General features: G+C 40.2%; 2 protein-coding genes across 9 annotated transcripts in view; one reads left to right on the forward strand and one right to left on the reverse strand.

Annotated features, from left to right (window-relative positions):
- SCAND3 (SCAN domain containing 3) overlaps positions 1-11,229 on the forward strand; it is a 48,960-nt gene extending 37,731 nt beyond the window's left edge. For 2 of the 5 annotated variants that reach the window (XR_014062891.1, XM_081522995.1), the window contains 2 exons: positions 1,131-1,205; positions 10,978-11,229. Coding sequence is in view for 2 of the 5 variants with exons in the window: in XM_081522995.1 (XP_081379121.1) it covers positions 1,131-1,205; positions 10,978-11,068 (166 nt within the window). In the remaining 3 variants the exon portion in view is untranslated. Of the gene's footprint in view, positions 1-1,130; positions 1,520-5,395; positions 5,479-10,977 lie in introns of those variants that run through there. The other 3 variants (XR_014062890.1, XM_081522997.1, XR_014062889.1) reach the window with 2 other exon arrangements.
- GPX5 (glutathione peroxidase 5) overlaps positions 1-13,036 on the reverse strand; it is a 52,045-nt gene that overhangs the window by 4,501 nt on the left and 34,508 nt on the right. For 2 of the 4 annotated variants that reach the window (XM_081523125.1, XM_081523124.1), the window contains one exon: positions 757-910. In XM_081523125.1, the coding sequence (XP_081379251.1) occupies positions 757-910 (154 nt within the window). Of the gene's footprint in view, positions 1-756; positions 911-3,475; positions 3,478-3,697; positions 3,783-13,036 lie in introns of those variants that run through there. The other 2 variants (XM_081523123.1, XM_081523122.1) reach the window with 2 other exon arrangements.

Here is a 13,036-nt window from a genome sequence, read left to right on the forward strand (position 1 = left end):
TTCAAATATAAGAAAGGCATCTATTTCTGATAAAATTTAGTCCTGTTCATTATTTATTGGCTTTTAATCAATATGGCCTAAGATATGAGAAAGATAACATTCTACTCTGAATAATGCACAGAGAGGGGAAAAAACTACACCTAAAGGAGGTGTTGAGGTTGGAGAGGAAGCGTTTGCCTCTCTTATGGCCTCCTCTCCAGCCCTCACTCCAGTCAAATATGCTCCAGGTATAAAGCCCTTTTTTCTTTTCCCTGTCTTTGTAAGTTACCTGGAAAAGTCTCAAAAACATCAATCTTACCTCCTGTATTTACCAAGAAGACTTGAATCTTCAGAGAGGCTGCTAGCTCTCAAATACATTATTTGTTCTCCTGGAAATCTCAGGAGCAAAGCAGAGGCAGGACGTAGGAAGGGGTCAGCAAACGTTTTCTGTGAAGGTCCAGATTAGTCATTTCAGATGGCCTCTGGTACCAGCACTCATACTACTCAACTCGGTCTTGCAGCATAATATCAACCATAGACAATCTGCAAGTGAATGGTCATGGCTGTGTTCAATAAAACTTTATTTACAAAATTAGGCTGACTGGATTTGCCCTGTGGACCATAGTTTGCTGACTCCTGACATTAGGGAATAAAGTCACTTGATCATGAGTATTTATTCTGATATATAGAATTAAAATTAGAATATAATACCAATATAACTTGAAATATAACAAGCTAGAAAATTAGTCCCAAGGAGATTTGGCTATGAACTCTTACCAGGATATTGAGCTGTCAGACCACAGTAGGTGGCCACATTGACAAAAAGGACATGCTTGCCCGCATACTGCTTGAACTGAATGTGCTCCTTTCCATTAAGAGTGAAAGCGTCATAATCATAGATGGTGCCTTTCACATCTTTGTAGCAATCCATCTGGAAGATTTTAAAAAATTATAATTTTAGTAATAATAATTCCTAATGTCGGTATAATCTTTCAAACCATTCAAAGAACAATGCATATATTAACTGAGATCCAGAAAACAAATACAAGCCATCTAATGTGTCAATGACAAGATTGAAACTAGGTCTTGTGACTTGAAAGGCAATGGTTTTTTGAGGAACAGGCAGTCAAGTCTCTTTATTATCTTTGCAGAGGTAAAATACCAGGAACTGCTTGGATGAATGGAAAAAAGCAGAGATTCATGAGCTGGAATGGGATAGCCTGGAAGTAAGTGGAGTCAAACTGAAAAGCATACTGCCTTTCTTGCTTCTCTGAAAATGAAGCTACTCCTTGTCTCTGGGTTGAAGTCATCTTGCCTGGATTCCCTCGGTGAAGGGAAGGTTTTTAATTGCCCAAGTGTTTCAGGATAGCCTTATTACTTCTTTAACTTTCCCTAGGTCTTCTGACTTCCCGCCCCATTTATCAGCATGGTGGAGTGGAAAGAGCTCTACCTGGGAATCAGAAGCTTGCTCTATTGTTAGAGTTCCTTGTGATCCTGGGAAGTTCTCATCCTTGGCCCTCAGTTTCTCCACTGGTAAAAATGAAGAAATTGGTCTAGATTTCTATTAGATCCTGAAAGTCTTCCAGGTTTAACATTCTAGAGTCTAGTATTACTCCTACCTTGAGTAGTTTTCTCTCTCAATGCACTCTTACTCATATGATGGTCTTGTAAGCCAATACTATGAAATTCTAACTTTTTGTAGCTGCCAGGAAAAAAGATGGAGAGCTCAAAAATCCATCTGTAAGCAGGTCACTAAACTGTGTCTGGCAGTATCCAACTTATCACACGCCCAACTCCTTACCCATTGTGCTCTAGCTATCTAATACCTACCTTCACCACCAGCTCCATCTACCTTAATCCTTATCCATTCTATGAACATATTTGAGCAAAGTTCCACATAATAGAAATAAGTTCAGCATGAAATTGTCATTGCCTGTCCTTAGGTGAAATTCCTCTACAGGCAGATCTCATCTTATCTCTCCTCTGTCTTTATCCATGCAGGGTCCATGCAGTACCCAAAATTTGCTGACTCCACAGGGCTCACCAGCACATCCTGATTTCCTTCCCTATATCAGAGAAGCTGCTATAAATGGCTTCTGGAATATAGGGAATGTAAAATCCCAAAGTATGAAGAGAAAGCTAACATCCAAACCACCCAGTCAGAAAAAGGCAGAGAGGTACTGACCAGAGAAAGGAGGGAAGGACATAATCTAATAAGAAAGGTCCAGACTTAAACTAGGATTAAACTAGACTCCCTGGAAATGCAAGGACTAGAAAAGATTTTAGTCAGACACCATCTGCCCCACCTAAAGGAGTGATCCAACACAAAACCAAACCAAACTCTACCACTGATTCTATCCCTAGCACACTTAGCTACTTAGCTTTTACTCCTGGGGAGAGAGGCATTTTCTTTATGCAGGCTTTTGCACCTTTCCCTAAATGCATGCACAAATACACACCAGCAAAACTGAGACATATATAAAGAGGACATTATGTCAGAGTATCCATTCCTATCTCTATGATGCCTAAACATTTTTAAGAATTTGCCTTTTTCCTGCCTTTGCTACTGTGATGAAAATTCCTGAAAATCATGTTGGGTACCAGAATGCATGGCCTTAGACTCTGATCTTGAGGACTCCTCTAGGTCCAGTCCAGCTTACTCCTGGTATTCATTGTTATTTCACATTTATTTAGGTCTGCATGATATGTCTCAAATATCTCCAGACTTGGCCTTTATTAAGCAAGTTCTACAGCCAAGGGTCTCCACACCCAAGTAGCCAGCACAGTATAGCAAAAACACTGTATCAACTTTCAAAAATAAGGGAAATCATTCAAGAGGTTATCTAATCAAGAGGAAGGAAGATCTTACTAGAGTTGCATTTATAGACCACATCATATGCATGATAATTTTTGCTCACCCCCCCCATCCCATAACTGGGTGAATAAGTGGGTAGATACTCTTATACACACATTTATGGTGAGAAAGCAGAGACTAATGGAGGTGAAGTGACTTGTCTAAGGCCAAAAATAATAACCCATTATGTGAATGAGAGTTTGCTTGCCCTTAACTTTTGATTGCTTTTTGCTTCTGGGTCTTCTAGTTTATTGTTGTTCTTTCCTAAACTGCCCCTGCCATTGCCATACACACATTTTTATCATTAAGGCACTTTTAAAATTTTATCAATAAGCCATGAATTGGAAATTCTGAGGCCAGAATTCAAGACTTCTAACTTCAGATCCAATTGTTTTGGCCTCCAATTATTTTTTTCCATATGTTTTATGTTTCTCTGATAACTCTGATTTTATCCATCCCTAAAACTTCCATATTCGTTTTTCCACTTCTTCATATGTTTCCTGCTTAGCTGTGTCTGAGATGACTCAACTCAGACTTTCCTCCAAACCCTGATCCCCACTCACTCTGATGCCCACTACAGCCCATGCCTCAAACTCAGCTATGATGCATACTGATGGGTGGCTGGAGGGATGTCCAGGCAACCTCTACCTGGAGAAGAAGGGGAGAAAGGACCACAGTAAAAGGCTTCTCTTGTCCCTACCCATATTCAGTTCAAGGAACACCATAGAAGTGAAGAAGATTCGAAGCAAGGTTTAGAGGGAAGAAGCAGAGGTCAGAGCCTTACAAGAAGGGCCGAGGGTGGGATCTTGGAGCAGGACCCAAGACTCCACCTTTGAACCCTGTCCCACCCTCTCTGGAAGTCACTCACCTTCTCTAGCTTGGAATTTGTCTGCACAAAGCAGGCTAGGAAAAGGAGAAAAAGACAAGAGACCCTTAACTGTACAGTCATGATAGTATCTTCAGATCACTGGTCTGAGAGTCTGAGGTCGTTGGGCACCCAGTAACCTTTTGATACTCTGCCAGGGACTAGCCCAAGCCTATGTAGGCCAATCACAGGGCAGCAAGGATTTCTAGGGTGTGAGTGGGGCAAGAGGACATAGAATTCAAACCACATCCTCACCTACACACACCCCCGTGAGCACTCAACGCTCACTAGTGTGATGAGGACCTGGGACTCACATAAATTCTGGCAGAATTATGAAAAGGTGAGGGCAAGCACTCCACACTCCTTCAAGACTATTGTCTATTTTTTCTGAGTGGATAGCCATGTCTAGGTGCATACACAGTCCCCTAGACATCTCAGTAAAGTCAATGCAAAAACTCATGACATGGATATTCCAACTATTATTCCTAATATTATTATTTGAGCTTAAAAAAAAAAATCAAAGAATAGATCACATGTGGTCTCTCTAAAAGAATTAGAAGGAAACTGGGCCTGAGGAAGGGAAAAATCTTTACACATTAATATGTTCACTATACATTAAATGTTTTCATATGCTTATAAGTCAGTAAGAAAAACCAAGCAGCCAAGAGAAACTTGGACACCAGACAGTAAACCAAATGGCATCTGTGGTAGGATACAGTGTTCTCCCTTGCCAATAATCAAAGAGGTAGAAACAAGAAAAGTTGCATTCTGCATTTATCAGATTGGCCTAAGTTCAAAGGAATGGGGGTACCCAGGCTAGGTGTCAGTCTGGTATAGAAGTCTCTTATACTCCAGGTGAGGGCAGAAAGTAATAGCCACCAACTTTCTGGAGGATAATCTGCCATTTTAAATACAATGCTTTTTTTTAAAGTAAATAACTTAAAAATTCTTTTATTTTGAAATGATTATAAATGTACTGGAAGTCGCAGACACTTCTGTTAATCTCCTGGAAGCCCCAGGGCCCAAGAAGGATAATGGAAGTGAGACTCACGTTCCTCTAAGGATAAAAATGCTTTGCCTCTCAACCATCCTAAGAACCCCCATCCATTCAGCAAAAGTTTCTAACTTTTTTTTATTGAGCAGTTTTTCTAACTGCTCAATAATATCAGCCAAAATTTTGAATAGATGAGTTTATGTAACAGGCCTTGAGGCCTTGGAATTGCTGAGTTTCTCACATAAATAACATATATCTAATTCCCACAAACCTCACGGCAAAGGTGCTGACCAATAACTTTCTCCTTCTTATCTACAGTATGGTTTTACTTTCTGGGCCTCTAGTGCTAAGGTTTGAGCTAAACATACTCCTAAATTCATGATTATTTGCTCTTGCAAGGTCCCCCCTCTTGTTTTATATTCATACTCTAACTTCATTGTTTTTTTAATTCTCCTCACCCTATAGGTGAAATATGTTTAATATGCATATTGTTCTTATTCTTGAAACATCTGTATATTGTATATTACCTCTTTGAAATTTAAAAAATTATTTTTTAAATTTGAATCTCAGATTTAAAGGTTGAATTAATCACACTTTTAAATTTATGGCACTATATCATCATTAGGCTGTGCAATGATTTTCTTCTTATATTAATTAAAAACATTTTTTGTCCCCAATCCAATCCCATTTTCCTACCTCTTAGAGAGGAAGAGTGGCAAGGCAACAGTTACTACAGACTGGAAAGTTGGCAACCTTTGTCATGTTGCAATAAAACATTTGTTAAAACTGTTGTCTGATGACTTAGAAGGCAAAATGACTAAACCAAGGATTAATGTGTTTCCTGGTGCTGTGGGATTAGAGAGGTGAGTTTAGCAGCTAACTGTGCTCTAAGGAGATAACTTGGAGAAGGCAATGGCAACCCACTCCAGTACTCTTGCCTGGAGAGTCCCAGGGACGGGGGAGCCTGGTGGGCTGCCGTCTATGGGGTCGCACAGAGTCGGACACAACTGAAGCAACTTAGCAGCATCAAGGAGATAACTAACAAAGAGATGTTGAAAAATATTTGGATTAGGCGCAGAGGATCAGATTTGTTTGTCTTTACCACTCTCCCACACTCTTCCTCCTCCCATAGGATTTGCACTGAGAACTCAGCTTTACTAACTCTCACATTTATTGAAATGATAAAGTCTTCTTTAAAGCAAACTCTGGGAGATGGTGAAGGACAGGGAAGGCTGGCCTGCTGCAGTCCATGGGGTCGCAAAGAGTTGGACACGACTGAGTGACTGAACAACAAAAGTCTTCCTTTCCAGTTTTTACTCTTTTTTAACCAGCCCCAGCCCTCTGTTCCCAGTTCACATAAATAGCTGCCTCCCCCTCCTTAAAACTGAAGTCTGAGTAGGGTTTAATTCTTGCTGCTGGTGGAGTCTGGGCATTCATGAATTCTTTTGGAAAACAGAGGCTTTTTGTTATCCCAGATTTCTGATCTCTTCTCAGAGGCCTCTAATCTAGAGGGAGGAGCCCAAAACAATGACTGCTGGCCCAGCCACAGAGCTCCTAAAGCCCTTTAGGGCAGCTATACAGATTTCCTGCTTCGTGGCACCTTCCTGCCCACAGCTTCTCCTGCCTTTGTCCACTCACAGTTAGCACTGGATTTAGCCCAAGGCAAATACCCATCATTAATTTAATCCAAAGTGGAATTACACTCTGCTTCTTTCCTGCTGTTATAAATTCCTTACTTTATTAGCTACATTATCTTTGCTCATCACACAATAACTAACTCCTAGAGCAGAAGAGAAACATTCGTCATAATTCTTCCTGAGTGTGCAGATCAGATCAAGTGGCCTAAAATCTCTGCCTTCCCATCTCTGTGTCTCATTGTTTTAGCTTCCCTGGAAATAAGAGCTCCAGTCAGAAGAAGGAAAAGTTTAGGAGCTCAAGCTCAGCAGCCAGGACTACATGAGGGTCACTTCCTGTCATAGTCTATCTGACTATATCATTTTCGTTCTGACGTTATCATTTCCTATTTGTCTTCCCTCTTCCAAGTTATTCCCCTTCAATGCTTTTTTCCTCTTCCCCCTGCTGCCACTGGAACTGCTGAACTCTTGTCTCATGATATCCCTCCACCAGTAGTGAGCCAATAAGGCTAACAGTTTGTTATAGAATCAAATCCAGAATCTCCAGCATGGTATCCAAATTTCTCCTGTGATCTCAGCCTCCTTCTCAGTCTTCGCTCTCAATAATCTCAGTCTTCAGACAAGCTAAGTACTCTCCATTCCCTGAAACATATCTCTTTGGATTTAAGTTCTTGCTCTTGGAGGCCAATTACTCAGGGATTCCACTTTCCTTGTCCCAAATTCTCTATATATTTATTTTCATTGAAAGATCAAGAAAGCAAATTCATTTGTTTTTACCAAACAAGATTTTTAGGTAGAAATGTTTAGACCTGAGCCACAGATTAAGTCTGAAAACCAGTCCAGATCTAAATTACACAATAAGATCTCTCTAAATTACTCAATAAGATCTGATTAAAAAAAAGAAAACAACACACGTCTCAACAACTGCCTATTTTTCCTAGTCACACTCCAATATTTCCTTGAGGTAGATTTCTTATGAGGATAACTTGTTTGCCAAAGATCATGCAACTACTGGGTGGCCATTTAAGGACTGAAATAAAGCCTTTCAGATTCTCTGTCTTAGCCTGTGTTAATGACTTAATCCTACCTGAAAATCAACACCAAGTTTCTTATGTTTGTTTCATTTTTTTTTTTTTGAGTCAACATTTATTACTATTTATTGATTTGGTTGTGCTGGCTCTTTGTTGCTACACGAGTAAACCAACTGGGCTTTCTCTAGCTGCGGTGGGACGGAGGGCAGCTACTCTTAGTTGCGGTGCATAGGCTTCTCAATGCAGTGGCCTCTCCTTTGTGGAGCACAGGCTCTAGTCACGTGGGCTTCAGTCATTGCAGCATGCTGGCTCAGTAGTTGTGGTACACGGGCTTTACTTGCTCTGCAGCATGTGGAATCTTCCTAGACCAGGAACTGAACCCATATCCCCTGCATTGGCAAGTGGATTCTTTGTTAGCTTCTTTGATCATAGAGGAAACAAGTTAAACTTTTTTTGAGATGTAGTCCACCTTTTCAACCCAGATTCAATCACAGCCTCTCAGTTCAGTTCAGTTCAGTTCAGTTCAGTCGCTCAGTCGTGTCCGACTCTTTGCGACCCCATGAATTGCAGCACGCCAGGCCTCTCTGTCCATCACCAACTCCCAGAGTCTACCCAAACCCATATCCATCGAGTCAGTGATGCCATCCAACCATCTCATCCTCTGTCGTCCCCTTCTCCTCCTGCCCCCAATCCTACCCAGCATTAGAGTCTTTTCCAATGAGTCAACTCTTCGCATGAGGTGGCCAAAGTATTGGAGTTTCAGCTTCAACATCAGTCCTTCCAATGAACACCCAGGATTGATCTCCTTTAGGATGGATTGGGAGAAGGCAATGGCACCCCACTCCAGTACTCTTGCCTGGAGAATCCCAGGGACGGCAGAGCCTGGTGGGCTGCCGTCTATGGGGTCGCACAGAGTCAGACACGACTGACGCGACTCAGCAGCAGCAGCAGCAGGATGGATTGATTGGGTCTCCTTGCAGTCCAAGGGACTCTCAAGAGTCTTCTCCAACACCACAGTTCAAAAGCATCAATTCTGCAGTGCTCAGGTTTCTTCACTATCCAACTCTCACATCCATACATGACCACTGGAAAAACCATAGCCTTGACTAGATGGACTTTTGTTGGCAAAGTAATGTCTCTGCTTTTAAATATGCTATCTAGGTTGGCCATAACCTTCCTTCCAAGGAGCAAGCGTCTTTTAATTTCATGGCTGCGATCACCATCAGCAGTGATTTTGGAGCCCCAAAAAATAAAGTCTGCCACTGTTTCCACTGTTACCCCATCTATTTCCCATGAAGTGATGGGATCAGATGCCATGATCTTAGTTTTCTGAACGTTGAGCTTTAAGCCAACTTTTTCACTCTCCTCTTTCACTTTCATCAAGAGGCTCTTTAGTTCTTCACTTTCTGCCATAAGGGTGGTGTCATCTGCATATCTGAGGTTATTGATATTTCTCCCAGCAATCTTGATTCCAGCTTGTGTTTCTTCCAGCCCAGCGTTTCTCATGATGTATTCTGCATATAAGTTAAATAAGCAGGGTGACAATATACAGCCTTGATGTACTCCTTTTCCTATTTGGAACCAGTGTGTTGTTCCATGTCCAGTTCTAACTGTTGCTTCCTGACCTGCATACAGGTTTCTCAAGAGACAGGTCAGATGATCTGGTATTCCCATCTCTTTCAGAATTTTCCACAGTTTATTGTGATCCACACAGTCAAAGGCTTTGGCATAGTCAAAGCCTCTACAACCACCCAAATATGATTTAGAGATTTTTGCCCATCATTTAGCTTTACTTGGATATTTTCCCTGAATTAGACAATCTTCATTGTCATCTGAGAGCCCCATTCAGGTCTCTAGGATTTTCTTGGGTTGCAAGTGTGGCTTACAAGTGTGAAACATAGGGTCTACTTTTAAGCCTGCCATTTTAAAGTTATATTACTCATGTTTACATGGAATTCGTAGTTGACAAATCTCTTTTACATCAAGAATTTCATCTGGCCTTCACAATCAGCCAGTTATAAATGTAGAACAAGAATTATTTGCTCATATTTTCAATGGAAAAACGAGGTTAAGACAGAAAGTGACTTGGGTAAAGTCTCATTAGTAGCATAGACCTAGACTGTAAACTTGAGATATTTCAAATCCACTTGTCTCTCCACTCTAGGTTCAATTTTCCATAAAATATATGTTTGGAAAAGGAGGGAAGTTCTAGAGAGACCACTGTCCTTTTGCATTTAATTTTCATCCTCATGTGTTCTTAACCTTCTGGCCTCCTTCTTCAAACATGAAGAGGAAGCTCACCTCTTGTCCAGGCTGATTCTGGCCCTGGGCCTTCACTAAGACACCTGGCCCTGACACCCAAGCTTCTGAAGGGTCTGTCACTAGTGCCAAGCTTTCCTCCTCCAACCTGCTACAGGAAGAACTCTGCTTCTTGGAGGTTGGGGTGGGGAGGCAGTGAGAGGAAGGATGTGTACTCCTTTGGGTGATGTTCTTGTCTAGTACCCCTGTCTTAATGGCCAGGGGAGGGCGTGGGAGAGAGAGCTCTGTGTCCATGCACAGCCACAAGAATTGGAATAACCCACACCACTCAAACTCAAATGTCCTCCCACCTCCGGTCTGTGTCTCAGGCCATTGCTGCTCCCACAGAAAAAATAAATATGCCCATATCACCAACACACATTGCAATCCATCACCAACAACTCAACATAACTCTAGGACATTGAGAAAATACATTACCAAAGTCCCTTCTAAGGCTGACATTCTTAGTTTATTTTCTTAGATTTTGAGAGATTCTGAACACCCTTAAAATTGATTTGATCAGTTATTACCCTAGATGATTAGGAAACAAGAGTAGGAAGACAGAAATTTTACTAATTTTAAGCTCTCATGTGTGTTAATGGGTCATATTTCTTAGGCCACAACTCTATACATGAGAAGAAGATGCTCAGTAAAGTGGAGAGATTGCCTCCTCCAAGTCACAAGGCCAAGGCTAGGCACATCCACAGCTCTGCCCCCACAACAGTCTCTATCCTTGTTGCAGTCAGATCAGGTTTAGAATAAGCAATTTATCCAATACTTCTTAAACTGATTGAATAACTTTTCTTTCAAACCTAGATTCACTCAAGGTTCATGTGTTGATATTGATTACGTCTTCTTCATATCTTTTAAATCTAGAACAATCCCATTAAGTTCTTCCTTTATGGCATTTTTGAAGATGGAAGTTCAGTTGTCCTGATAAATATCCCACATTTTTGTTTGTCTCATTGTTTCCTCAATGTGTCATTCTTCCTTTACACAGGCAGACTTTGTTTTTATTGCACTTCACAGATACTGTATTTTTTATAAACTGAAGGTTTGTGGCAACTCTGAGTTGAGCAAGTCTATTGGTGCCCTTTTTCAAAGAGCACTAGTTTTTAAAGCACGTACATTGGGTTTGGGGTTTTTTTAGACACAGTGTTTATGTTATACACTTAATAGATTACAGTATAATATGAACATATCTTTTGTACCCACTGGGAAACAAACAAAAAAAATTTATGTGACTCACTTTATTGCAGTTGTCTGGAAGGAATCAAGCCCACAGTATCTCCATGGTGTGCCTATATTTCTTGTTTTGGCAGTGAAGTTGAAGGCTTAGATGGACTGGCATTTTGTGAATGGTATAGTCATCCTTGGGTATCTGCCAGAGATTGGTTCCAGGAGCCCCTATGAATACCAAAATCTGCAGATGCTCAAGTTCCTCATGGAAAATGTCATAATACAAATGCTACAATCAGCTCTTTTTATCCATGTGTTTCACATCTATGGATTTATCTAACTGCAGATGGATGCCTGTTTAAGGTAGAAATAAAGTTCTATTTTTTTTTCTCATATATATCCAATTGAATCATCACTATTTATTAAAAGACCATCCTTTATTTTTCTATTACTTTATATTGTACTTTATGATAAGGGGCTTCTCAAGTGGCTCAGTGGTAAAGAATCCACCTGTCAATGCAGGAGACGAAGGTTTGTTCCCTGGGCTGGAAGGATCCCCTGAAGTAGGAAATGGCAACCCATTCCAGTGTTCTTGCCTGAAAAGTTCCATGGGCAGAGGAGCCTGGTGTGCCACAGTCCATGGAGTTGCAAAGATCCGGACATGACTGAGCACACACATGCAAATGCTTTGTCCTAAATCAAGAGTCCTCATGAACACAAATCTATTTTTGAGCTCTCTGTTTCTTTCCATTGTTCTACTTATTTATTCTTAGAATAATGCTTAATGTATCTTATAAACATGTAGTTTTTTAAATGAATTTTTATATTTTATAAAGCAAGTTCTCCCACCCTCTTCAAAAGTGTCTATTTTTTTGTATTGACTATTTTTTAAAATGTTATTATTATTAGTTTTATTTTTTGGCATGTTGGATCTTTGTTGTGGTGCAGGGGCTCTTCATGGTTGTGTGTGGGCTTTCTCTAGTTAAAGACAGAGGAAGCTACTCTCCATTGGGGTTCGTGGTCTCCTCCATGAGGTGGCTTCTCTCCTCACAGAGCACAGGTTCTAGAGCGTGAGGGCTCAGTAGTTGTGGTGCACAGGTTTATTTTCTCTGCAGCATGTGGGATCTTAGCTTCCAGATCAGGGATGGAATCCATGATCCCTGCATTGCAAGGCAAATTCTTAACCACTGGACCACCCAGGAAGTCCCTTGACTATTTTTGACCATTTACACTTCAGTATCTTTTTTTTTTTTAATACACTAAAGTTTCTTAAGCATCTTTTTCAAATTCCTCAGGAATGTCTGTTAGGATTTTGGTTGAGATTGTATTGAATCTATAGAATGGTTTGGGTAGAATTGACATTTTTACATTGTTTACTCTCCTAATGATATACCTCAAAATTAACCTAGAGCTCTTGAAAATTGTGGCAATTAAGACATATTTTGCATCATACAGATCTAGTACATCTTTTGTTGAGTTTACTAGTAGGTATTTGATTATTTTTATGTTATTTTAATTAAATTAAAATAAATACTAAATAAGTATTAGATTTATTTTTAATGGTTTATGAAAATATACAGAAATATAATAAAATTTGTATTGATGTTTTATCTAACAACTTTGTTAAATTCACATAATAATTTATTGCTCGTTTCTTTTTAAACTATATGGTTGCAAGGTGGTAGGTTTTTCTGGTGGCTAAGACGGTAAAGAATCTGCCTGCAACGCAGGTAGACTAGGATTCAATCCCTGGGTCAGGAAGATCTCCTAGAGAAGGAAATGGCTACCCACTCCAGTATTCTTGGCTGGAGAATTCCATGGACAGAGTCTAGAGCAGGAGACAGCTGACTGACTCACTTTTACAAGGTATGCTAACAGTAGTTTCATTTGTTTCTAATCTTTGTACATTTAATTTCTTTTTTTTTTTTTTTGCCTTCAATTCACTGTCCAGTTTTGCCAATACAATATTGAATTAAAGTAGTAGCAGAGATTCTTTCCTTGAACATTATTTCAAGGGGTAATGATTACTTGCTATATACTCTTTATAAGGTTGAAAAGGTCTCGTTTTCTTAATTTGCTGTGAGTTTCAAATATGAGTTGTTCTGAAACAAATAGGCTGCCAGATACTTCTCCAGCAAAGATGAGTCTATTCAAGATGAGCAAAGAATTGCATTTCAGGATTTGCAACTATGGCAAGCCACG

The sequence above is a fragment of the Giraffa tippelskirchi genome, chromosome 8, assembly GCF_054371585.1.
Source record: "Giraffa tippelskirchi isolate mGirTip1 chromosome 8, T2T-mGirTip1v1.2.pri, whole genome shotgun sequence".
In the NCBI taxonomy this organism is placed as follows: Eukaryota; Metazoa; Chordata; class Mammalia; order Artiodactyla; family Giraffidae; genus Giraffa; species Giraffa tippelskirchi.